The sequence below is a fragment of the Lathamus discolor genome, chromosome 21 (assembly GCF_037157495.1).
Source record: "Lathamus discolor isolate bLatDis1 chromosome 21, bLatDis1.hap1, whole genome shotgun sequence".
Taxonomy (NCBI): Eukaryota; Metazoa; Chordata; class Aves; order Psittaciformes; family Psittacidae; genus Lathamus; species Lathamus discolor.
Window position 1 is genome coordinate 4,830,009 of NC_088904.1, and position 25,009 is coordinate 4,855,017.

The 25,009-nt window shown below is 53.1% G+C and overlaps 3 protein-coding genes and 1 long non-coding RNA gene across 15 annotated transcripts in view; 2 read left to right on the forward strand and 2 right to left on the reverse strand.

Moving 5' to 3' along the window:
- The window catches only part of MAU2 (MAU2 sister chromatid cohesion factor), a 15,822-nt gene extending 6,481 nt beyond the window's left edge, over positions 1–9,341 (forward strand). Inside the window, exons 11-19 of the mRNA XM_065658857.1 lie at positions 228–305; positions 831–896; positions 1,151–1,234; positions 1,994–2,043; positions 2,288–2,365; positions 2,769–2,880; positions 3,442–3,532; positions 5,035–5,162; positions 6,230–9,341. Of these exons, the coding sequence (XP_065514929.1) occupies positions 228–305; positions 831–896; positions 1,151–1,234; positions 1,994–2,043; positions 2,288–2,365; positions 2,769–2,880; positions 3,442–3,532; positions 5,035–5,162; positions 6,230–6,304 (762 nt within the window). The 3' untranslated portion in view covers positions 6,305–9,341. The remainder of the gene's footprint in view (positions 1–227; positions 306–830; positions 897–1,150; positions 1,235–1,993; positions 2,044–2,287; positions 2,366–2,768; positions 2,881–3,441; positions 3,533–5,034; positions 5,163–6,229) is intronic.
- On the reverse strand, positions 2,169–12,858 carry LOC136003329 (uncharacterized). Of its 6 annotated transcripts, none has more exons than XR_010608067.1 (4): positions 12,764–12,858; positions 10,887–12,441; positions 6,145–9,706; positions 2,169–5,973 (listed from the first exon to the last, which is right to left on the reverse strand). It is a non-coding gene; the product is annotated as an uncharacterized LOC136003329 (long non-coding RNA). The 6 variants fall into 6 exon arrangements; XR_010608068.1 differs by lacking the exons at positions 2,169–5,973; positions 6,145–9,706 and adding exons at positions 9,881–10,573; positions 10,656–10,748; XR_010608064.1 differs by lacking the exons at positions 2,169–5,973; positions 6,145–9,706 and adding exons at positions 9,881–10,573; positions 10,656–10,751.
- Positions 12,859–13,349: 491 nt separating this feature from the next.
- The window catches only part of GATAD2A (GATA zinc finger domain containing 2A), a 55,032-nt gene continuing 43,372 nt past the window's right edge, over positions 13,350–25,009 (forward strand). Inside the window, exon 1 of one of the 7 annotated variants that reach the window (XM_065658930.1) lies at positions 13,350–13,442. The gene's annotated coding sequence lies outside the window, so the exon portion shown is untranslated. Of the gene's footprint in view, positions 13,443–22,788; positions 22,908–22,953; positions 23,079–25,009 lie in introns of those variants that run through there. The other 6 variants (XM_065658936.1, XM_065658931.1, XM_065658933.1 and 3 more) reach the window with 6 other exon arrangements.
- LOC136003395 (basic proline-rich protein-like) lies at positions 23,092–23,971 on the reverse strand. The gene is made up of 2 exons (XM_065659017.1): positions 23,852–23,971; positions 23,092–23,742 (listed from the first exon to the last, which is right to left on the reverse strand). Exons 1-2 carry the CDS (start codon positions 23,969–23,971, stop codon positions 23,092–23,094), a joined length of 771 nt encoding a protein of 256 aa, XP_065515089.1.

The following is a 25,009-nucleotide window of genomic DNA, read 5'->3' on the forward strand; positions in this document are numbered from 1 at the left end:
ATCTGTGACTGGCTTTGCAGGTGGAGCCACCATATGGTGGAACTGCTGCAAAGCAAAGAATCTTGCGAAACACAAGTGAAGCAGAAACACAAGTGAAGCAGCGTGTGCCTGAGCCCCGCAGCATGACCTGAGTCTTGAACTGATCCCTGCCACATCCTGTGATACAAGCAGATGGATTTGGGCCATAAAATGAGATAGATAAAAGTATCTTCTTTTTCTGCTACCAGATTTCCCAAGTGTGCCAGCTCTGCCAGCAGTCGCCCAGGCTGTTCTCCAACCACGCTGCACAGCTGCACACCCTCTTGGTAAGTGGCTGTGATGAGTGGTAAACTCTTTGGAAGACCCTACCAAGACTCCTCACCAGGAACAAAGGAGCCCGTGGTGATGCAGCCGCTGAGAGCGCCTGCTGAGCACTGGGGCTGCCTTGGCCAGTCCTGCTCTGGGGACTAACAGCTGAGTCGTTGAAGCCTATCAAAGGCTTAAATCCCTTCTTTAACTAAGTGATGTGTAGCATGATAGTAAGCATAGAAGGTGAATACACGAGGGCTATGCTGTGCACATTGGAGACAGTATGTTGTGGGAACTGTGTAAGGGGGAGAAGCTATGTTTGAGTATTACAGGAAATGGAGGGTTTCTTTGCTAAATGGAGGGGGGAAGGTTACAGGAATACACCAGTTTGAAGGACTTTGTGTGTTTTTTCCCAGATGCAAACAAAACTAAGACCCCTTGCTTACCTTTATTCCTGTTAATCCCTGGGGATGCTGTGGCTTTGTGGGGGCCCTTCCTGTTTGCATTCTTGTGTTACCTTAGAAACACCATGTCTTCTGCAGGGGCTCTACTGCATCTCTGTGAACTGCATGGACAACGCAGAAGCACAGTTTACTACAGCACTGAGGGTAAGATGTTCTTCCTAAACTATTTTCTTAGGGATGCTGCAATTGTGGGGGTCACTGAGCAGTTGAGGCTGGAAGGGAAACCTGGAGACTGCCTCAGTTGCATTAGCTTGGGTTTTTTTTTTCTGTGCTAGTAGAAATTCAGGTCAGGGGATGGCAAAATATCAGCCACCAAACCTGTGCTTTAGGTGGGTGAGTCAATTCTGAGTGAGATGCTGAAGGCTTTAACTGTGCTGTTGGTATCTTGTTTGTTTTAGCTCACTACACATCAAGAACTGTGGGCATTTATTGTGACCAATTTAGCCAGTGTGTACATCAGGGAAGGCAACCGGCACCAAGAGGTGAGCTGCTTCCTGACTCCTGTTCTAAACACCAGCACTTCCTTGGAGGTTGCTGCTGCCCTGCTGGGATTAGCTTTTTCCTCTAAGCATATTGCAGAGCAGTGCCTTGTCCAGCCAGGCAGCTCCTGCTTCAGGGACTCCCCTTGCCTCATTCAGCCTCTTCGTTTCAGCTTCCATCTGTGCAGGGGGTTTCTGAGATGACACGAACCCCAGCAAGGTTGAACAAACAGGCAGGAACAGGAATGTGTGTGTGTGTGTGGTGCTTCAGTGCTGTGCCTCAAGCCACAGTAACACCGTGCTCCAGCTGCCTCATCCCTCAGCAGGGAGTTCTCAGAAACACACTTGCAGGTTTCTTGTGAAGAGGCTGTGAATGATGCTTTGATTCTTCACCAAACACACAGAACCCCTTAGGGAGCAAAGCTAAGAATGAAATACTCTGAGTTTCTTAGTTGACTTCTGGTTTAAATTCAAGAGCAAACCTGATGGAGCATTCGTGGGGCTCTTGAACAGCTCAGCTCTGACACGTACAAGTTTCCTGAGGAAATGTTAACATTGTCTAGAGAGTTCTATAAAGTCAGGGAAAGCCTATTTTGTATAAAACTTGGTTTTAGGATCAAAATGGGTGTGGAAACTCTTAATATTGGTATGTTTGTGCTATGACCAAAGCAGTGCAAGTGAACCTTGAGAGTGTTTGTGGTATCTCAGCCTGGCTATCTGAGAAATGCTGATTATCTTTTTATTCTCCTTCCCACTTTGCAGCTTTACAGCTTATTGGAAAGGATAAATCCAGACCATAATTTTCCTGTGAGGTGAGAATTCCAGAAGCTCTCTCCATGCTGCTGTTGTGTTGGTGATGCTGATACTGGATTTGTAATAGGCTGTTTGAAAAGAAAGCAAAATCATGAACTTCTTTTGAAGGCAGAAGCTCTGCCCATGTGCTAAATGCAATGTTTTATTTGGAGGTTGTATTACTGGGCAATTCCAAGGAATCTGGTGTGTGCTGCATTGATCGCCGTGCAGCACCTCGATTCCAACACCTTGCTTTCTCCGTAGCTCTCACTGTCTTCGAGCAGCAGCTTTCTACATCCGAGGTCTCTTTTCCTTCTTCCAAGGAAGATACAATGAGGCAAAGTGAGTATGAAAGGGTGGGAAAAGCAAAAGAAGACATGGAATCCAGCTGGTTAAGATCAAACTAAACCCCCTGAGGCCTCCCTTGCAAGCCTGCAGCTCTGTCTCCCTGGGGATTTGGGCACCTTCTGTTTTACCTGGGAGCTGTTGGGTTTAGATCTCTCTCGTGCTCCCTCTGCAGCAGCACAGAGCGAAGCTTTCCAAAGGAGGACTCTGTTACCACTTAGTTTTGCTAAATAAAAGGTGAGGTTTGGGAATGAAGCCCTTTGTTTAAGGTCACCTGCAGCACACAGTTAGTCCTGAGTGCTAATATTTGCCAATTGGATTCATTTGGTTCTTAATAAAGCTTCTTAGAGACTGGAGGGAAAGGAGAGGCTCTGAACTCCCCTTTTTGCTCTGGTTTAAGGCGATTCTTGCGAGAGACATTGAAAATGTCAAATGCAGAAGACTTGAACCGACTGACGGCGTGTTCCCTCGTGCTCCTGGGCCACATATTCTATGTGTTGGGGAATCACAGGGTAAGTCTCTGCTATTGCCATGTAAACATTCCACTTGTCGCTTGCCAACAGGACCTGTTGTGAAATGAGTGTTATTTTAAGGATGCTTGTTTAGTGGTGTCCCACCAACAGCTGGCAGCTAGTTGAGGTACATGATTCCAGAGCTCTGTGGTTAATAACACTTGCACAGAGTTAAAGTTTTTCTACAGATGTGTGTTTCTGTAATGCCTGAAATCACTTGAAGAAAAGAGCTGAATAAAGGACGAATACCATGGTTCCACTGGATTGCTTGGGAAGGAATTGTTGGGAACAAGCTTCTTAATTCTCCCCATAGAATGTATGAAGTGTTTCTGTTACTTTGCACAATGCCTAGGCCAGAGCAGAATTCCAGACACCTTTAGATACAATGTGTTCAGGTTATTGTCCTATTCCGCACTTTTCCTTGTAAGTTAGTTAGTTACATGGTAATGGTTGAAGTAGACAGGTTTTGTGACAAATGTAACATCTCCAGGTGATGTCTGTTTGCCAGAGGGGACACAAATCATTCCTATCCATTTCATTTTGCTATCTGCTCTTCCCTAGGAAAGCAACAACATGGTGGTGCCAGCCATGCAGCTTGCCAGCAAGATCCCAGACATGTCTGTGCAGCTCTGGTCCTCTGCTCTGCTGAGAGGTAAGGTGGGAGAAGGTTTGAACTCCAAAAGAGCAGCAAAGAGCCTGGGGCTAGGGGGTTGTGGTGCTGCCAGCACCCTAATGAGTGCTGCTGCGGCCCTGCTCTGTGCCTCTGGCAATGCTGTCAATACCAGGGGAGATCTGGGGGGTTGGAGGACCTCTAGGGTGAGAAGGCTCCAGTGTCCCCATGCTGGCAGCAGTTGGGTTTCTCCTGCTGTCACTGGATGGCAGTTTGTGATGCTAAGACCTAAATGGGTGCCCCTTGAGAAAGGGCTCCATTGTCACCGGTGCTGCTCTGCTTTTCACTGCAGTTCCAGGTGGAATAAACCTTTCCCTTAGGCTTTGCCTCTCTTTATGAGCTTGATTCAACAACAGAGGCTATTAACAATGGTTGGACTCAATGAGCTTAAAGGTCTTCTCTGACCTAAACAGTTCCATGGTTCTATACTTCATATGTAAATATTGTTTCCTGTGATCCAGGCTGGCCCCAGGGTGCTTTGTTCAAATATTGACCAGTGTCTTGGCAGACTGTCAGCATTAATGCTGCAAGTGATTTGCTCTCAGTAGGAAATACAGCAGCAACTCTACCCTTTACCCCACAGCTTCAATGTGTATTAAACTGCCACGTTCACCCTGCTCTGTGCTGAGCACTGTGGCCCAGGCTTATTTGCTGCTTTGCTCTTGCCTTTGCTACAAAACTGCTTCCAGCCAATTGAAAGGACTTTTCTTACTCATGTCCAAGTGGTAGTTTTCCTACAAAACATGCCAAGAGGCCAGTTTGAACCTGCTGTGGCTGAAACCTCACCCCGTGGACTTCTGGGTATATCTAGTAGCCTGGGAGCAATGAGAGGCAGTTTCTGCTCTGGTATTTCCAAAGATCTTCCTCTCTGGAACTACCTTCTCTTGAAGAAAAGGTGCCTAGTGAGGAGTAACAGGACACAGCCACACTTCCATCCATAGGAAGTGCAGCAGCTCAGCCCTTGCCACGCTGTGCTGCTCATCATTGATACCTAAAACATGCCTGATCCTTAGTAGGTTCCCAGTCTGAAACCTGATTGAGCTGATCCCTCTGAGTAAACCTCCCAGAGAACAAGACACGAGGAGCAGCTTTCGGTGTGTGCAGAGCAGGAAGGTGCTGCGGTTCCCTGAAGGCAAGGATTTGCATGGAAAAGAAGTGGAGCTGCAGAGGGAAAGCTGCCAGTCTGTCCCGTCCCCGCTAGATGGGGCTGGAAGCTAAAAAGCCAAATGCGAGCTGCTCTTGGGTTTTCATTGGGGTGAGGAGTTTGCTGCCTCCTTTTGGAGCTCCTCAAATGATGTATTTAATAGTTGGAAGCTCAAATAGCATCGAAAAAGGGCAGGCTCCGGGTTCCCCTGCTTCCCGTGGAGGTTTTCACCTGATCTGACTTGAGGATATGATTCAGTCATCAACGAGAGGGAAGAGCCTCCTCCAGCCAGTTGGAGGCGGGTGTTTTGAGGTAAGCACACGCTGTTCCTGTCTTCCAGACCTGAACAAGGCCTGTGGGAACGCCATGGATGCCCATGAGGCAGCACAGATGCACCAGAACTTCTCCCAGCAGCTCCTGCAGGACCACATTGAGGCGTGCAGCCTTCCTGAGCACAACCTCATCACGGTAAGCAAGCTTCCTCTGGTAGCTGGGAGCAGTCTGGAGGCAGAGCAACCCCCTTTGCTTGCTTTTCCTCTCCCTTTCCCCGGCGGAGCACGCTTCTGAATTGCCAAAATTCAACCTATTTCCTAGTACTTCAAGAGGAGTGAGAACAGAAAGAGGAAGTGTTGGCTCAGTTAGGGCATTGTTATAAAGGTATTTTGGGGGGAAGGTCTTTGTTTCTTTGTAGTGTTTCCTTGATACACCAGAACTTATATATATGGTTTTTAATGGCTTTTGTAGCAGGTAGCCACTTCATTTTGGTGACAGCTACTGCTTCTGAAAGGCGCTTTTAGTGTGTTCTCAGGTTTAGGTTTGGTGTTCTGGTGATCCAGCCTGCCTGTGCTGGGGAATGCTTTGTTGTGTGCTGCTGAAAGTACACTTCCTGCTGCTACTTCAGCACTCTGAGTTGGGGTTTTGGCTTTTTTGACTTCTCTCTAAGTCTGGATTTCCAGTTAACACCATGAGATGTCTGCAAAGCCACTGCCTTAAGGATTCTTTGCATTTCAACTATTGAATTCTTTCCTGTCAGAAACATCTGTAACACTGGTTTTAAAATACAGAATGGTTTCCAAATGGGCAATGGCATAAGGCAGTTTACTGCTTTGAATTGAAATCATGTCCAGTTATGAGAGATGGGAGGAGGTTGGTGTCTTCTGGGGAGAAGAAAGCGGTGGGGAAGTCCAATAGGAAGATGCTGCATATTGGCTTTGCCTGCAAAGGGATCCTGAGACATGTAGGAATGAGGGAGCTTCTTATTGATGCGAGTCATCTCTACCTGTAAGAGCAGGAAATGCTTTCACTCCATCACCTCTGGCCCTGGATTCAGCATGGGAGGTTTGGAATGACGGGCATGTGGAGTGGCTCCCAAAGAAACACTTTGGGATGGGAGCTCTTAAAACAAAGTCAAACCTGATCATCAACTTCTCTGGCTGAAGTCTCTCGTTACCTGGAGGCAGCGGATGGCTCTGGCGTGGCCTGGTCCCTCCCCAGGCAGTGGCTGTAGGATTTTCATGCTCTTTGTTGTCTTGCAGTGGACAGACGGACCACCTCCTGTACAGTTCCAGGCCCAGAACGGACCCACCACCAGCCTGGCCAGTCTCCTGTGAAACACAGTAACTGACACCAGGACAATGTGTTTAAAAAGCAAAGGAAAAGCCACCAAGAAATGCCAAAAAAACCCCACAAAACAACAAACAAAACAAAAAAAGAGCAAAAATTGATGCAAAATCTTTTCTTCAAAGAAAAGGCAGCGAATTCCTCTTCTAGTGAGGGCCTTGTAGGAACCAGATTGCATAAAGACAACAAAGTACATTTCATAGACTTGCAAAGTGAGAAGGGCATTTTAAGCTGCTTTTACATAATGTGTGTGAATATACAGCTAGTGTGTATATACCTACTGGTTTTAATCTGCTTTCCTCTTACTGAGAAATAAGATTTAGTCCCAAGGACACTTGTTCCTTAAGTTCTTAGATATCTTAACTTTTAAAAGCCGTCACAGGAAATGAAGAGGACTCAGTTTTAATACCACTCGTAGCCTAAATACAAACCTTCCCTGGAGTATGATGCAGGAATCTGCACCCTTCCACTCCTGGGAAGAATTGGGTTAAATCATGAGTTGATTGTAGAGTGCACTAAAGATCTACATTTAGTTTCTGAGGTAATATTCTTCTCACTGGGTGCAAGTCGTTGCCAGTGCTGGTTGTAGCCTCGCAGTGAAGGTAAGGATGGGATGGGGAGCTCTGAGCTCTGATGGTGTTTGCAGCTTTGGGGGTGTTGGTGTCCTCAGCCCTTGCTGGTGTCAGAGGAGCAGGTTCTACATCCTGAGTGTGTGACAGTGTGCCACCACTTCATCGCTGTGATGGTCTGCTTTGGATCTCCCTGCACTGCCATGAGTTCTGCATGGGGGAAGGCAGAACCACAGCTCTCTCCATCTCTTTTCCATGGTGTGGATGGAAGGAGGCATGTTCTTGGCCTCCTGGCTGCTCCCTGTGTTGGCCAAGCAGCTGGGAAGCAGCAGTTTGCGCCTTCAGCACAGCCTCACCAAGGGAAGGCAGCACCTGTGCCTTAATGACTTGTACAGAGTTAAAGCAGTGGTTAAACCCCAGCTCCAGCATAAGCCAGAGGCTTGTGGTGAAACTGCAGGCTTGCCCTTGGCAAAAGCTTCCTGTTTCCAGACTCTTCAGTGTTTGCTTTGGTGTTCTCTGTCAGTGTTTTGGTGACTCTGTGAGTTCTCACTCTGTTTTCCTGGGCTCCTGCTGCTGTCTCAGGACAGGAGAGATGAGGCCGAAGTTTGTGCTGCAGAAACCAGGAGGAGAGTTGTTATTCCATGAAGCAGCAGCAGCTTCATAGCAGGGATCTGGGCCAGGTGTCATAGTGCCATGTAAAGCTCATGAGGTTCCTAGGGTCGAATAAAGGTGTTTTTCTCTCTTGGTAGCTCTGCATATTTCTCTCCCAGCTTGAAAGGGGAAGGGAAAAGGAATGTGCCAGAAAAATCCTTTCTGTAGGGCTTTTTCTTCTGAGGGAGGAGGAGAATGTTTGAGAGGAAGCATTTGACCCCCTGAAACCTTTACAAGTTTGACTGTAGCAGTACTACTGTGAATCATAGAAGGGTTTGGGTTGGAATGGATCTTAAAGATGAATTCCAAGCCTAGTGGCCGTTCTTGTTTAGAGTCTTGTCTCCTGTCTCAGGTACTTGCTTTTTGTCAGTGAAACCCATCACTTTTTACCAGTGAATGATATTAAGGGGATAAGTGCTTGTTCGGTTGCCAAAATAGGGGGGTTTAGGTTTCCTCTGCTGTTCTCAGCCATTTACTCTTGCAGATGTGCACGTTTTAGTCCTTGTTAAGTCTCCAACAGGGAAAACCTTGATGGTGGTGTAGGGAGAGTCCTGTTATTGGGTTTGCAGGAAGAAACTTCAGTGTTGTTCCAAGTGTTTAGAAGTTAAGCATAGGAAGGAAATGTGTGAGGTGGCAGCACATGGGGTTTGGAGGTACCCGGTACAGAGAGCCCTCAGATGGATCCTGTTCTGCATCCTTGCTCCTCAAGCTCCTGTTCTTGCCAGCCACTCTCCTGTCCCCTCCATGGCTCTGAGTCACGGAGCTGACAGCCACATTCCCATGGGATCTGCTGGCTTTGCAGCCCTGGGGTTAGGAACCCGTCTCAATGGTGATGTTGTGTGGCCCTGGCTCACTCCACTTGTTCATCCTTGCCTCTGTTACTGATAGAACAGCCCCATAAGCTCAGCTGCTGCCATGGACTCGGAGTTTGGACAGGAATGACCAGGTAAATCCTACCTGGGGGTATTGATGCTATGGATGTCTTTAAGTCTTTCCTTTTTCTTTGTGTGTATGGAAACTTTGGCTGTTCCCTCCTTAAGTCACTGAGTTGCAAGAACTGGTTTTAAGCCTCTAAATGCTGTTTTCTTGGCAGTGCTGGGGAATGACGAGTGACAGAAAAGGATGTGCTCAGCTCAAGGCCTGTTCAGGTGATCCAAGTGCTCTCTTCATGTGGCTGTTGTCAGCTAGGCTGAGGCTGTTCACTGCTTACATCTTCCTCTCTAACTACAGTCAATCGTTGGCCAAAAAGGTTCTGCTTCTCTAAGGCAACATGGAAGAAATTCCATCTAGAGAGAGCTGGGGTTTGAGCTTGCAGTGAGCTGCCCCCCAGCCTTGTTCTGCAGCTCCTCACCCCATCCGGCTGCTCAGGGCCCTGCAGAGCTGAAGGTTGTGCTGTGGGAGAGCAGTTTGCAGTGGGAATTCTCTGGCTCTTTGTAGTTGGAATCCCTGCTGTGTCCTGGGGAGGGAAGGAAGTGCTGGAGGGGAACTCGCCTCTGGTGTGTGCATGCTCAGTTTTGGAACAGGAACCTTGGCTAAATGTGGTGGCTGAACTTGTCATGGTGCAGGAGGAACAGGCTGGGGTTTCCCTGGGACCTTCACTGGGGCTTTGCTCTTGGACAGAACAGCGTCTGCCTGCAGCCCTGGGGAGTCCAACACTGCTGCAGAGTCCTCTTCCCAGCACAGGATGTCAAAGATCATGTAAATTTGAACAGAACTCGTTGATTTTCTAGCTCTAAAATTCCATGTACATTTGTGACAATGTACAGTGCTTTTTAACGACACTTGTATATTAAATTATTTAATAGTTTGTGCTTTTCAGTATCTTTTGTATGGAGCAGAGATTAAAACCAGGACCTGGGAACTGAAGTTCTTCCTCACTGTCGAATGCAGATGTAAACCTCGAGGTTCACAGCTCACAACTCCTGTTCTGTTGAGTGCTTGGTCTGTGTGACTCAGTTTGAATGATGTGTTTCGAAGTCCTTCTTACCCAGTCATTGAATTCTCTCTAGAACCAAACCTGAAGTCTTTTATGAACTTGTAAAACAAAGAGGTTTTTCTTCTAAAGATGGAATGGAGAGAACTGAACAGATTGTTCTCTAGTATTTTTAAATGAATAGCAAGAACTTCAACAGAAGCATTGATCGCTGTTGTGTAGATAGTGTGAAATCTGGGCTATGGATAGAAAATGCAGTTTGGAGAAGTGGTTGCCTCTTGTATTGCGTTTCCTACACTGTGAATACCAAAAGCCCCCTCCCCCGCCCCAGGACATCTCCATCAGTCTGGCAGCTGGGAATAGAACACAGTAATCATCCCCTGCCATCCCCTCCAGGCCCTCCCTGAGCCCCCATGAGCTAAAGCTGACAGTGATAAAAGGTTAGGGCCTGGTTGCTGTGCTGCCTGTGCACACGTGGGGTGAGCAGTGTGTTCCCTGTTACTTTACTGCTTTCATTTCATGCAGTTTTCCCAACTTCTCCAGAAATCCCACCAGCAGGAGGTCAATGATGTCCCATTTTACCTTGGCTATTACTGACCTCTCCCCAGCTGGCACCGAGTAAACCCGTTTCCATCCCATACAGCAGCAAGAGGGCAACGGTGCCGGTGGCTTTGGCTGTACACACCACTCAGAGAAGTGGGGCTGTAGTGGCCCTTGTGTGTGCTCTCTACTGTCTGTCCCTGCAAGTGTCTTTAATTGTTCCCTGCAGTGAAGCTCTCACTGTTGTGTCAGGCTTGTACAACGTGTGGGTCAGTGTTTGTAGTTCTGCAGCAGGAGGAGGATGTGCACATTCCACCAGTGCTGCTTCCTGAAGCTGCACGCACAGTAACTCCTGGGCTGGGAGAGACCCAGCACGTTCCCTTTGGCGCTTCTGGAGTAGAAGAGTTTTGAAATAAAGTTTAATTTTACTTTTTCCAGTGCTCTGTAGAACGCTGGTTCCTCCAGCTGCCCTGCAAGCAGAGCAGCACCAGCCTGCCTTGGAAGCTGTCGCACACAGGGAGCAGGGATGGATCCTGCTGTACCTGGGGTCAGGGTGAGGGCTCCTGCTGCAACAAGAACCAGAATTCCAGCTGATTCTCGCTGGAGGGGCCTGGGATACAACAAGGATTTTGTGGATCTGTCAAACACCTGGAATGTTGGTTCCTTGGCCTGGGACAGGTGGTTTTCACTGCATGGTGCAGTCAAGGAGGATGCTGACTGTATTATCCTCACAAATGGGATCTGCTTTAATGGGACATTGCCTTGTGTGTCTTTTATCCCCATTTTACCTTTTTGAGCTTCAATTTAAAAGGAAGAAGGAAACTGAAGCTCCTTGTCTGCAGGTAAAACTCAGCAAAACCGAAACATTTGAAGACTTACCTGCAGCCGGTCCCATCATCTGAGCTGCTGCATTCCTCCCTTGAGTGTCGCCGCAGAAGCTGAGTCAGTCCTGTTCTGACAAGTTACTCACTACATGAAAACCCGGAACCCAAATGGCAGCTTCCTTTCTGGTGGAAATCACTATTTCCAGCTCTATCAGCTCTGCTGCTGCCCCAGGCTCCTCACCCTGCTGGGAGGGCGGGAGAGGGAAATGGTATTTGGCATAAACTATGCTATCATCACAGCTCTCCTCTCAGTCCTGCCCTGTTCATCTGCTGTTGGAGCTCACTCTGGCATCTCCTCTGAAGCAGAACCTCAGAGGATGCACCTGATGGCAAAACTCCACATGAAACACATCTTAAGACATGTTAGCAAAGAGGTACAGGTGGTACTTGCCTAATAGATCTGGAGCCACAACCAGAGGAGATGGTTGTATTTCACCTTTTAGAAGCTTGTCACAAGCTGCCAAAGCCCAAGGAAGATGCCAGGCTGCATGCAGCACAGCGAGTGGCTGGAAGATCTCTTTTGTCAAGCTCTTGGCTTATCCACATAAACACTTTGAAACCTAAAAGAAAGCACATCTCTCCGTGCATGCCAGGACCACTGGATGCTGCCTCAGCAGATGGCAAAGCTTGCTGTCACCTCAGGAAAAACCTGGCCAAACAGGACAAGAAGAGCTATGAAGAGATTTCTGGGAATAACTCTCCCTTCTAGGTAAGAAAACTCATGTTGTGCTAAGAGTTCTGAAACTCTCCTGATGCCACAGCAAGGGAAACCAAGTGGAGGTGCACGCACTCCTGTGTGGATTAAAGCACCCTTTCAGAAGGATGGAGCCCTGATTAGTGAACCAGCAAGTTTTGAATGGCCTGAAATGAAGCCAGAAGCTTTGGGAGAAGTCACTAACCAGTTACAACAGGTTGGGAGCTGTTAACCCTTCGCTGTAGTGAAAATTGGCTTTTACAAAGGGGGGAGGAAAACACTTTAAAACAAGAAAACTTGGGTTCAGTCTTACAAAGGAGAGTGAGCACAAAGCTGTTAACAGGAACTGGGGATCTTTAGAGTGGAAACCTGAGTTTGTGGCACTTTCCTGACCAGAGGCTGAATCCATTCCAGGAGCAGACGTGCTGGAGAGGGAGGGATGAGACCTGGATTCCATCTCTGCTTCTGCTGCTCTCTTCTTGCTGCCTCTACTCTGTGCCTTCTGCCTTCCCTACCCTCAGAAGATGGGAATTGTACCAAGTTCTGCTTATTGTGAATGAAACCAGCACCTGAAACAAGCACCTGATACGAAGCCACGTCTCATCCTTCAGCACGCTGTAGCTGATGGCAGGTTGGTGCTGGCGTTACAGAGCGCAGCTCCTGTGGCTTTATTTACCCTCCATTATAATCTTGTTTTAACCAAGATCCTGGTTATTTCCGCTTTGAAGAACGCGCTCTTTGCAAGTGGCTGAAGACGCTGCACCGGGAGTGCTGAGGCGGCTGTTGGCGATGGCAGGGTCCGAGCGGGCGGCTCGGAGCACGGTTCTTGTCCAAACACCGTTGGGCAGGGCCTCTCCTGGGGGGGAAAGCGCATTGATTAGTTCCTTTGTTCTGCTCCGGGGCATTGCCTTGACCTGCTCAATCGAGCTCTTGCTGAGGACGGGGCAGACCCTCAACAGCGCTAAGGGCTCCGGGCCCCGCGGCCCCCGCCCGGCCTGACCCCCCCAGCCCGGCCCAGCCTGGCCCGGCCCGGCTCGGCCCGGCTCTCCTTCCCCTTCCTCCCCGCCCCGCGGAGCCAGCGACCCCGCGGCCGGCCCCTATCGGAGGCCCCAGCGTGGCCTGCGAGGGCGGATAAGGGCGGCAGTGGCCGCGGCCCCTCCCCGCGGGCCGCGCATCACCTCAGGCGGCCTCGGCGCGGCGCCGGGCGGGGGAGCGCTGCCCGCCGCGGTGCCCGGGTCAGCGGCACCGCACAGCCCTGCCGGGCCGCGGGACACGCCCCCTCCCGCTGCGCCGCGCCGCGCATTGGCTCCCATTGCCCCACCCACAGAGCGCCGTGCGCGCTCATTGGGCAGACAGCGCGTCAGTCAAGAGGACGGCCACGCCTCTTCCCCCTCATCCCTTAATACCATGGGCGGGGCGAAGGCGGGCTGTGGCTGTGATTGGCTAACGCCGTGCGCAACGCGGCTTTCCATTGGGCGGTGCAGCCGCCCCTCAATTACAAATAAACCCCGCCCCAGCCCGAGGGCGCGCGCGTTAGTCCTAAATCTGCCTGGCAACCGCGGGGGGGGGAGGGGGGGGGGCGAGGAGCGTCCCGGGGGGGGGGAGGTGGTGACGGTTGGTGGCGCGCGCGCCACCCCGGGAGCCCCGCGCCGGGGCGGTAGCGGGGGGAGGGTGGGGGGGGAGGTGCGAGGCGGGGTCTCCCTGCGCGCGCAGCCCCCTCCTCCCCTCCCCTCCCTCCCTCCCTCCCTCCTCCTGTCAGTGGCCACCTGAGGGAGCCGCCTCCCCTCCCCCCCACGGCCCCAGTCCGGCCCGGGCCCCGCTGAGGAGGAGGAGGCGGCTCCGAGGGGGCTGCGGACAGTGAGTGCGGCCCCCCCGCGGGGCAGGGCCGGGGGGGGGGGACACCCCGAGGTGGGGGGTGAGGGTCCGGGGGTCGGGGCGCTGAGGGGAGGGGGGCTGTGGGGCACGGCTGCCCCCTCCCCCCCTCTCCGGGGACGCACGGGTGTGGGGCCGGGCACGGCGGGGGGGAGGCCCGGTGGGGAAGTGGCGTGAGGAAGGGGAAGGCGGTGGGGAGCGAGGAGTGGTGGGGGGGAAGTGGCCGGGAGGGTGAGGGGGTGCCAGGGAGGAGCCAGGAGTGCATCCTGGGAGCTGCCCGGCAGGCACCGCCACCGGAGCGTGGCAGCGGGGCCACAGCGAGTCCCGGAGCCGCGGGGGGAGGGGCCGTGGGGGAGGGGAGGGAGGGAAGGACCGGTGCTAACGATGGGGCATCCGGCACCGGAGTTGGGGCCGGCGGCGGAGCGCGGCCGCTGTGGGGCCGGGGGCACAGCACGGAGGTAGCCGGGGTCCGGAGCCGGGCCGCCCCGCTGGGCTGGTGCGAGCGGCGCTCCAGGAACGGCCCGAGCGAGTCCTGCCACGGGGCAAGAAGCGGGGGGAACGGAGGCAGGGACAAAAACCCGGCCGTGGGCGCAGGGAGCGGGGCTGGGTTCAGGGCAGGACGTAAGATGGAGGTGCTGCGTGGGGCTGGTGCCAGGGAGCGGCCCGTGTGCGTGCCCCTGGTGGGGAGGGAGGCGTGCGGGCCGGGCTGGGCTTCACCGCGCTCAGCACTCGATGCTGCTGGGGGGGGGGTTCAGTTTGTACGCGAGACAAGCTCCATTGAAAATAAAGTTCTCTCCTGTCTGTGGTCTGCCACCTTCTGCTCCCCCCGGCTCTGCCATGGTCCGCAGAAGCCATCGAGAGGGCTTCTGAAGCATCTCGTTCATTCCTAATGCTCTGTCTTCCACTTTCCCCCTCCTGTCTTTGTGACAAGTGTGGTGAAACGCTAGAGTCTCAGGGAGGATGCTCACAAGCTGTGGGTGCTGTGGCAGGGGCTGTAGGTAAAGGAATAGCGTCAGTTTAAGTACTTGGAAGCAATGAACGTGACAAATTATGACTCTTCGCGGCGTTTAGGAGCAGATTCCAAACAAGAACAACATAGAAGGGAAGAAAAAGCTTCTCTTTTTGCTCTCAGTTGAGAAGGACCCTTAAATATGACTCCTGAACAGCTCAGACATCAGTGGTACCAACAGGGATCTGAACTAAGCTGCATGCGCCTTGTGTGAAATGCTAAAGTCGTGCTCCTGAGTGCACCAAACACAAAGTTTTAAGGGGAAAAAAAAGTGTATTTTTAAGGGGCAGTTTTCTTTCAAGATTGAGCTTCTCCATGGTCCAGGTGACTTCTTTTTCTGAGGCTTCCTCGAGAGTTTCATGGCACATCTTACATGAACCCAGCCTTGTTCCAGCGGTGACTGCATCTTCCAGGGAGTAAAGCAGCTGATGGCTACGCACACATCAAGCTGACAGTGCCTCTGTGTGCCTCCATCCTGCTGCCTACCTGAGGCAGGCAAGATGCTGCCGGCTGGTTCATGTCTCCCACTTGGCTTCACTTTAAACATCCTCATTCCCTGTTACCGTGAAGCAGTTTCAGAGGGTCTTGCAGGAAGAAATTTGTCTATAAGCAACCAGCTGGGGGCTTATTAGACCAAACTGTTTCAACAAAGACACAAACACACTAGCTTTGCATTGGAAAGCTACTTGAAAAACGGGAATTAGCTTTCATCCAAAGTTTACCCAGTTTCCAGCTTGAAGGAGTCTCTGTAAGCGGCAGAGCCCCTGGAAGTTAACCTCATTGCAGCACAAAAGAAGAGGCAGGTATAACTGAATGTCTCTTACCTCCATAGGAGTTCAGCTCTTTGTGCCAAAGGGAGATCAGGCACTTCCCACCCTGGAATCTTCATTGCATTTAGGGGGTCCGCTGCGTCTGCGGAGAAGCTGGGTTGGTGTCCCAAAGGCAGGTAGGGAATTGAATAGTGGAGATGGATTCAGTGCGTCACAGCCACAGTTTCAGCAGCATTCCTGAGGGAGCAGGAGAGAGAAGCCCCAAGTGTCTCCTGGTAGCAGGGTAGTGCTGTGCAGCAAGCACTTGGAGCTGTGTAACTGCTGAGGCCATGAACCGGAGCAGGGAGCTACAAATGACTGGTTTGGAGACCTCTGGACTGCACAGAGTTGCCACTTCTCTAAGGTGAAAAACCCACTCTAAGGATAGCCTTTTTGCTGAATAATTCCCTTTCCTATGGAGCAGGGTGGTGGGTATGGTTTAGGAAGCACTGGGGGCATGGAGCTGCTGTTCCATGTGTGTACAGGTAGGGCTGGCTGCTGAGGAGCACCCAAGAGCAGCTTGGAGGCCAGCGGTCCTACCTGCTTGGTTGGTTACATACAGAGATGTCCGGAGTTACTTTCAGAATAGGATAATAAATCCTTTTACCCAATAAAATAAACCACATTGACCAAATCCGTTGATCCATGTTGTGAGGGATACTCTGTGGAGTATCCTACGAGCTTCCTTAGGAAGAGGTACATGGACACGCTGCCACCACGTGTGAGCTGCTGTCTTGTGATGGTGCTTCCATTTTACAGCAGGATCCTTGCGTGGGCCATGACATCGGCTCATCCTTCAGCTTCCTGGGCTTGGGACAGACCTGTGCCTTGCTGGGAGCAGGACTCAGGGTGTTAGTGGCAAGCTGAAGTCTGGGAACCATTCCTGCCATGGTGGCTTTTTTGGTTGCCCGCTCTAGTGAACCAGTGGTCTCATGCTCATGGAGCTACCAAAGGGATTGTCGGGATTTGTTCCATCTTTGTATTGGTTTCTGCAGCCTAGAGCAGCTTTCCCTTTGCCAGAGAACTCCATCTTCTAATCCACCCCCTTCCCAATAATCCCTTGTGAGTTCTTTATGCCAAGGAACCCGCTTGCCCAGCGCTTCCTTGCTTCATCAGGGACTGCAGTGACAGGACAAGGGGTAACAGGTTAAAGCTTAAACAGGGGAAGTTTAGATTGGATATAAGGAGGAAATTCTTTCCTGTTAGGGTGGTGAGGCACTGGAATGGGTTGCCCAGGGAGGTTGTGAGTGCTCCGTCCCTGGTGGTGTTCAAGGCCAGGTTGGATGAAGCCTTGGGTGGGATGGTTTAGTGTGAGGTGTCCCTGCCTGTGGCAGGGGGTTGGAAATGGATGATCTTGAGGTCCTTTCCAACCCTAACTATTCTATTATTCTATGAAGCCAGGGAAGTTCCAAAGAGGCTGGAGAAAATGAGGATGGTAGGGATTTGGGAACAATATCTGGGGCTTGGGTCCAAAGGATCCTGACTTGGCAACAGAATTCCTGATAAATTCCCAAGCATTACAGTTTGAATTCCTAGCTGAGGATCTCCAGTGACCATCTAAGCCCAAGTACCTTGGCTTCTATGTGCAACCCAGTGAAACTATCCCTCAACAATTGATTTATATAACTGAAATAGCTGGGGAAGTGAGAAACTTCCTTCCTCTTGGGATACAATGCCAAGGATGTCAAATCTCCAGAGGGCTGGAGATAAGAACTGGGCTGTCCTTTTTTCTTGCAGCTCTTAAACAAGCAGAGGTGGATTCACCAGAGCGGGGCTGTGGTTCCTGCCTCTGCACCCAGAGCAAGGCTGGGGGCTTCCTCAGCTGATGCTTGTTCCTGGTCAGCAGCCCCTCTTTTCTGTCAGCCCCGGGCAAAGCGCAGCTGCACTTTGTGAAGTACTGTTCAAACAGAAGATTGTTTCTGAAGGAATCCCCCCCCCCCCCCCAATCTTGGTCTTCCAGTAAAAGCTCCCTGTTAATTCCATGAAGGTGGCAACAAACACACTGAGTGCACCAAGACGGGTAGTTCGGCACACTCGACCCGAGGTGTAGCAGTTGCTTTAGGAATCCTTTCCCCTTGAAATCTGCCTGAAAAAGCTCAGAGCACCAATGACAGATCCCATCAACACCAAATTTAGAAATGAATCTAATTTGTAAGTCTTGCTTTCCAGCAGGAAAGCAGGTTACAGAGCTGACCCAGTACAGCGCTGCAGGGAGAGCTGGGCTTAGGGGATGAGACTGGCATCTGTCACGTGCTGATAATACACAGCTTATTACCAGAAGGAGCAATGTTAATAAATGCTCATAGTAAATGTGGTGTAAGACTCTCATGATCCTTGGGAAAAGCCAGGTTGTCACAATGCAGCGGGCTCTGATTATGTGTCAGTCTTCATTTAGCTCAGTAAAGCCTGGCTCTGTTTCCTTAGACCTTGGGTTTTACATCAGCTTGCCCACTGCAATGTAACTGTGTGGTAGAGGCTCTCCTGGCACCTCACAAGCATGCACTGAGGTCCTTGAGAGTTCCAGGGGCAGAGGACTCTGAGTATTCACCTTTGAGAACCAACACCCTGAGTTACAGCAGACCCCGGCCACGGTTCACTGCCACGCTTGTATTCACCTGGGAAGGTTTAACAGAAAGCTGGCTGAGAGGTGCAGGGAAGTGGCTTTCAATAACTGCAGTGATCCTCAAGGAGGTGATGCTGTAGCAACATGGCACAGTTGTCTTTGGAGGCAGTGCAGGTTTTGATGCAGTGCTGATCCCTGGGGAAAGCCAGAATGGCTGGGCACTGCTCGAAGGAAAAGGCTGGATTCTCCTGAAGGGACAGGATTCTGCGGGTGTTTCACTCCAAGTTCCTACTTTTTGCTCTTTCTCTCTCTTTTACCACAGTCCCTTCGAAACCAGGATTGTACCAAGTTCATTTCTCCTCTGTGGCAAGAGTTTGGTGTTTGAGCTCAGTTCTGGGCCTGGCTCCCTCCGAGGCTGCTTTGGTTTTGGTCCCGGGGGTTATTGGTGTGCTCAGGTCAGTCACAGCCTGCAGTGTCACCTCTCGTGCTGACCATGGATCTGATTTTCATCCCAGCTGGATCACTGGGAAAAGAAGGTCTTGCACAGGCAGAGCTTCGAGTTATACAAACATGTTCCATCAGTTTCTCAGTTACTCCATCTTTAGGGATCTTGTCTGTTAAACCGCAGAGAGCTGTGGCTGTCATGGCATCCATGCAGACAGATGCCTGATTGTGTGAGCATTAATCTCCATTAGGAATCTAGTCTGATGCTGGATTGAGAGAACAAACTACTGGGAATTGCTCAAATCCATCTGTGGAATTTAGGTGGAGTTATTCAGGCTGCAGCTACAACCCCGTTTACCCTGTGGGATACGTTCCCTCCCCGCTTTGAAACCCTCCATTTGCAGGGGCTGAGCCCCAAAACCAAACCAGGAATCGAGCTTTTCTGTGTCCACTTTGACATCCGATAACCACTGACTGGGGTTAAATCTGATTAATGACACTCAATCTGATTAATAACAATGTCCTCTTCACAGTGACAACCTGGTGTCAGGAACAACCCCCTGCCTTTTCCAGTACACTTTGCAGATAAACAGGGGCACTGTATTTGGCAGTTAGGGGGAACTATGGACGGGGCTTTTGGTCGCATTTCCTACTAGCAGTGGGGTGTCAGCTCCACTCCTGCCTTCACTGCTCAGGGTTCCAGTGTACATGGACACGGGTACTGGGGTGAATTAGTAATGTGAATGTTATTTAATCAGGGCTCAACGAAAGTGTTATAGACGACTGGAAGTGTTCATTATTGAAGTTCATTCTTAACACTCACAGTATTCCCACCCTGAAGAGCTGAGCTAGAGGAGGTGGAACAGGACGTGTTTGTGTGAGAGGAGGGGAAACCCACCCCGTTCCCATTTCCAAAGGCTCCCGACCTCCTTGTAAGCAGATTCCTCAGTGTATCCCATAGTCCGCTGTGGAAAAGGATTCCACACTAGAGAAGAGACTCATGGACTGAGCCTTATCTCTTGCACAGTGATAACAGCAGTGAGGCTTGGGAGGGCTCCTGGTTTGCTTTTGGCGTATCACACTTGCAGGCTGCAAGCAGACAGTTAAAAATAGGCTGGTGGATCCGGATGAAATGGATTCTTGGGAATATTCAGTGATGGGCAGAACCAGTGGGAAGGGAGCCTGGGATCTGGGCTGGCCTCACCCACCAGCTTGAGGCCCTGCTTCTCACAGGGGCTGTTTGTGGCAGTTAAAGCTTCCAGGAAGCTGAATGAGATGGGAACTGTCTGCTGCAAGGATATCACAGTTAATTCTCCTCTCGAGCAGGGTCAGGCACTGCTGGGCACATGGTGCTGCGCAGGCCAGAGGTGCTGTGTAGGGGCAGTCCCCAAGGACCGGCTCCGTGGGTCTGACTCACTCTTTGCCAGCACAACACGTCCCAAGATGGACGTGAGGATCGCAGCAGGGACCAGAGCGATCTGAGGCTGGGGTGGGCCAGGAGGCTGCGATGGGCAGCGCTGGTGAACTTTGTTCTCTCCCCCTTGTGAGCACAATCGATAGTCCATGGAACGTGTGTTGAATCGGAGCAAAGCTCCAGTGGAGCCTCTTGCAGCCATGAAAGGGCTTATTAGAGGCAGGGGCAGGTGCTACCACACCAAAGGCACTGTCTTGGCTTGGATGCACACCAGCAGCGTGTGCACACACTCCCATCTCCTCCAGAACTTCCTGATCTTTCAAGTTTTTTCAGTTCCAGAAAAATGAATTTTCATTTCTATTTTGGATCATTTGCCTCTGCTTAAATCCTGGAATTCTGACTGTTCCCAAGCTCACCTCCTGCTGTTCCACATGGAAGAGTTGCTCCCCACAGGAGGCAGATGGGCATGCAGACCTGGCTGTATGGATCCTATACTGACCCTCCAGCAGCTCAGTTCTTGTCAAAACTCAGCCAGGTACCACCTCATCCTATTCCTGAAGCACTTCCCATTCTGTTCCCAGCAGCTGGTGGGAGCTGCAGCCCGCACATGGCATGGAAATAGTTTTGATGGAAACTGAGTAAAGGACCATCTCTTGGCCTGTAGAATTCTGTTGGTTCTTAGCCCCCTTAAAATTGTGTTCTTCAGATTTGGAGCACTGTTGCAGCATGTTTAGTTTTATCCTTTTCTTCCTTTAACTATTGAAGGACGTGGTGTGTTCATTTCAAGCTTCTGGCCAGCAATGTAAGAGATAGACCCCATCTTCTAAAGGTGCTGAAATTGTTTTTTTTTACTTCAAAAAATGCCTGTTTCAGACTGCTTTGTCCCTGGATCTGACACCACCCCCTCACTTACATTCTGAGTGGGGTACCAGAGAGGCCAAGCTGGGGCTTGCAGCAGTGTCTGTGCTCCTCATGTCTTGCTCCTCCAGACCATCAGCCAGGCTCAGGGCCTCCTCCTCTGCCTTCACCACCCCACGTATGGGCTGCTGAGCTCCAGAACTCGTTCAGCCTGTTCTGGCTGCAGGAGCAGCGTGTTCCTGGGCGTCCCGCCGCTGCCAGTGGTTGCAGGGAGATGACCAAGTCTACCGGGTCTGCCTTGAGCTTTGTGCTTGTTCTTCCTTGACCTACATTCTGATGTGTCTTGAGGAAGAAGCTTCATCTCAGTTCTCATTCTTTCTCTAGGGATACCTGGGAATTTTGTTTGAATTGTTGGGATTTTATTCACAGAATCCCAGCCTGGTTTGGGCTGAAGGGACCTTAAAGCTCATCCAACCCCTGCCACGGGCAGGGACCCCTTCCACTGGAGCAGCTTGCTCCAAGCCCCTGTGTCCAGCCTGGCCTTGAGCACTGCCAGGGATGGGGCAGCCACAGCTTCTCTGGGCACCCTGTGCCAGTGCCTCAGCACCCTCCCAGGGAAGAGCTTCTGCCTAAGAGCTCAGCTCAGTCTCCCCTCGGGCAGGTTCAAGCCATTCCCCTTGGCCTGTCCCTACAGGCCCTTGTCCAAAGCCCCTCTCCTTACAAAGTCCTTCTCTTTTCTCACATCCCAACACCAAATTATGCTGGTGTCACAACAAAATGGATGTCCCCATGTTTGCTGCACTGGGTGGTGTTTTGATGAAGAGTGTAGATTGTGTAGCATTAAAATACACAGGAAGGATGAACTATCTAGCACATATAATCTACGGACTATGCCTTTGGAAAGCTGGAAATATCTTCAGAAGAACAACTTACATGGCTTCTCTCCTTGTGAACTACTGGGTTTTAATATAAATGCAGTATTTAATTACAATTCAATAATGTTAATAATATAAAGCTGCCTATTTTCATAAAGGTGTAGCACGGTGATGCACAGCACCCAAGTGTTCCCTTTGCAGGTACAGAGTCCTGAAGGAGAGGATATTCACATTAAGGGTGTGCTGACACTTGGCTGTGAAGATTCTGGGTGCTGTGTTCCACAGGAGGGGGGCTGCTGGAGTCAGGTTTTAGCAATATTCATACCAGCAGATACTCTCTACCTGGCAAATACGTTTTTATACTGAAATAGGGAGTGAGGCGCTGGCACAGGGTGCCCAGAGAAGCTGTGGCTGCCCCATCCCTGGCAGTGCTCAAGGCCAGGTTGGACACAGGGGCTTGGAGCAAGCTGCTCCAGTGGAAGGGGTCCCTGCCCGTGGCAGGGGATGGAGGTGGAGCAGCTTTAAGGTCCTTTCCAGCCCAAACCGTTCCATGATTAATTATTGTTTCGGTGTCTGGTTTCCCTTGTTTGGACCCGAGTGGCACCAGCTCCCACCAGAGCTCTGCCGGTGCCGGGCAGGAGGAGCTGGGATCCGGGATGTGCGGGTTTGCTGTGGCTCGGAATTGAGCTCCTCGTGCACCCACCGCTAACGGGGGGTGAGGATTTAAAGGCATTTTCAGGCAGCTTTCTGCGACTCGCGGCGCCATAAGGAGCTGCGGCGGCACTCACAGGAGCTACCCCGAGGCTCTCAGGTGTGAGAGAGCGGATCTCTTTCTAGCGCTGGCTGCTTACAGCGTCTCTCCTTAACCGACAAAGCTCAGGCCGGCTCTGTTACCGTTTTCAAGGCAGATTCAGCCCCGAGCCGGGGCCGTGCCGCCCCCGCCGCCCGCCTGCGTTCCACAGCAAGGCCTCCGAATGCTTTGCCTGCCCCGGGCTCGCTCCCGCAGCTCTCTTTGCCCGGTATCCTCCGCCGAGCGCGGCGGGAGCGGGACGATGCCCTCCGCTTCCTTATCGGCGCCTGCAGGCGCTCAGGAAGGGAACGAAGTGGCGCTGGGCGCAGTCCGTGTCCGCCGAGCCCCTGCGCCGGCCCGGGCCGCCGGCGGAGAACAAAGCGCTCTGCGGGGCCGCGGCGGCGGCGGCCGAGCCGCTGCTGCTGCTCCACGTGGCCCCGGGCGCGGCGGCGGGACCCCCAACCCGGCCGCAGCCAATCCCCGCCCGCCTACCATGTGCCGCGACCCCGTCCGGCCAATGGTGCCCCGGGTCACAGACCTGCTCCACCATTGCCCGGAAGCGGCGCTGGGTCTCTACGCCGCGCGGTGCGGCCGCCGCCGCCGCCGCCGTGCCCGCAGCGCAGGACGGGCCGCCCTGTGCCGGGACCGCCCCGCGCATGCTCCGCCGAGTGACGCCGCGACTCCATGTGTGAGAGGCGCATTATTTGGCCGGGGCAGCCGCGGCGGAGGGCGCTGACCGGGGATCCCCGGCGGCGGAGGGAGGGGGCGGCGAGGAGCGGGGGAAGCGGCCCGGCGGCTGCGGAGCGGGGCTCGGCGGCGCCCGGGATGCGCGGGGAGCGGCGGGGAGGCGCCGAGGCGTGTGAGTGCCCACATTAAAAGTTCTCCTCGGGTTTATTGTCTTGGGGAGGGAGAGGCGGCGGAGGCAGAGCGACCCGAGAGCGGCGGCCCTGGGGATGCGGGTGCGCTGCCGGGGCAGCCCCGGGGCAGCCGGGCCGTGCGGGGACCGCGCTCAGCCCTCGCCAGCCCGGCGAAAGTGCAAAGTCCGGCCCCGCGGCCGCCGGGCGGGTGATGGGTGAGCGCCCGCCGGGGAGGGAGTTCGTGCCCCTGCCCGCGGGGAGGGGGGCAGGGAGCGGGGCTCCCGGGGCGCAGCCCCGCCGGGGAACGCAAAGTTCGGTGGCGCGGCTCGTCCCCCGCGCCCGGAGGTCGCCGCCGGCTTTTGTTCGGCGCCGGGACGGCCGCCTGCGAGGCGTTTGTTTCGGAAAGTTGTTGCGGGCTTTCCGCCGGGCTGCTTCCTCTTCCTCCTCCTCCTCCTCCTCCTCTGTCCCGCTCGGGGCGGGGGCGCGGGGCTGGCGGTGCCCCGGGCTCCGCTCAACCCCCGGGCGCGGCGGCTCCGGCTCCGGGACCGGCTCCGGGACCGGCACCGGGACCGGCCCCTCGGGGGCCGCGGCGGGAGGCGGGCGGGAAGGCAGGGGCGGGGGGGGGAGCGGCCGCCCCGGGCAGCCCCCGCCGTGGCACTCGCCCGGCTGGCGGCCAGGCGGCGGCCCGTGTCACAATAAGAGTCCCCGCCCGCCCTTCCTGCGGCTCAAGGTGCGCCCCCCGCAGCCGCCCCCTCCGCGGGCCTCGGGCCGGTACCGGGGTTATCGGCGGGGCCGCGGGTGAAGGTCTGAGAGGGGTCCCGCCGCCCGCGGGAGGGGCCGGGCGGGCCCCGGCCCCGGCCGGGCCGTTCCTCTGGAGGTGGCGCTGCCTGGGCATACCCCGAGTGCCGGCATCGCCTCTCGCTTGGAGGGGGCGGCAGTTTCGGGACCGAGAACCGGGGTCGGGCACTGCTTTGTAACGACAGAGCTGGGGAAGCCCCTTCCGTGCCCGGGATGCGCGCACCGCTCTAGAGCTTCTGCTGCTGGGCTGCTTCCTCGGTTTTGCATCCCGTGTTTCAGGTTTTCCTCTCACTTGTCTCTCTTCTGGCTGCTCCATGCTCTTGCGTTCCTGTACTCTGTGCAGTAAACCCCTTTCCCAGGGGCTTTACCAGTAAACCGGAGGTTCCTAAGCTGATGGATGCGCAGACACAGAGCGCTGATTTGCAGGCATGGCCCTAATCCTCGTTTCCAGCTTCTTTTGCAGGTGTTTGACTTTCATGTTTCTCTCCTGCAAATGCAGCTGGAAGCAGAGGTAGCAGAGCTGCTTGTAGAGACAGTTACACAGGAAGTGAAACGGAGGGGCCTTGGGGAATAAGAGACATGCCAGCAGGCTGGAAGCTGCCATACATCAGCGGGAGAAGAGGAGGAAACACTGCTTTCTTCCAGACAAGCTATTGACCAGTGTCTCAAGTGGAGGGAGACGTGGGTAGGAAAAAGCAGGAGCATAAAAGACACGCTGTTGGTGGAGAGGATGAGGTGGTGGTAGGGAGACGAAGGCAGGAGCCAGCAGAAGACAGTAAGAAATAGAGGGATGTGTAGCACATGGAAAGCTTTTTGTGTAAGCCAATGTGTGATGTTCTCCTGGGCTCTGTGCTGCCATGTGCCTGCTCTGGTGAGAAATGGTCCCACCAGCGCTTAGGCTGGTACCCGCTGGGATGTGGCGGTGGTACCACACTGGGGTTTGGGCCCTGGGGAGGCTGATCCGCCCCTCCCCGAGCACTATAAGCAGGGACCACGCTGTATGCAAGGGAGGGGAACTGATCGTTGGTGGGGACGTCACCCCCAAGTGCCACCTCGCAGCCACCCGAGATGCTGATACGCCGGGAGCAGCGTGTTCCTGCACCTCACGCTCCGTTGCTCGCTGCATGGGGATTGT

Bases quoted from the DNA above. Each gene is read 5' to 3' on its own strand.
- LOC136003395 (XM_065659017.1), bottom strand. From the start codon at position 23,971: ATGCCCAGGCAGCGCCACCTCCAGAGGAACGGCCCGGCCGGGGCCGGG. The intron at 23,743-23,851 runs GTACCGGCCCGA...CCTGGCCGCCAG, and splicing joins CGGCCCCGCCGATAACCCCG to CCGGGCGAGTGCCACGGCGG.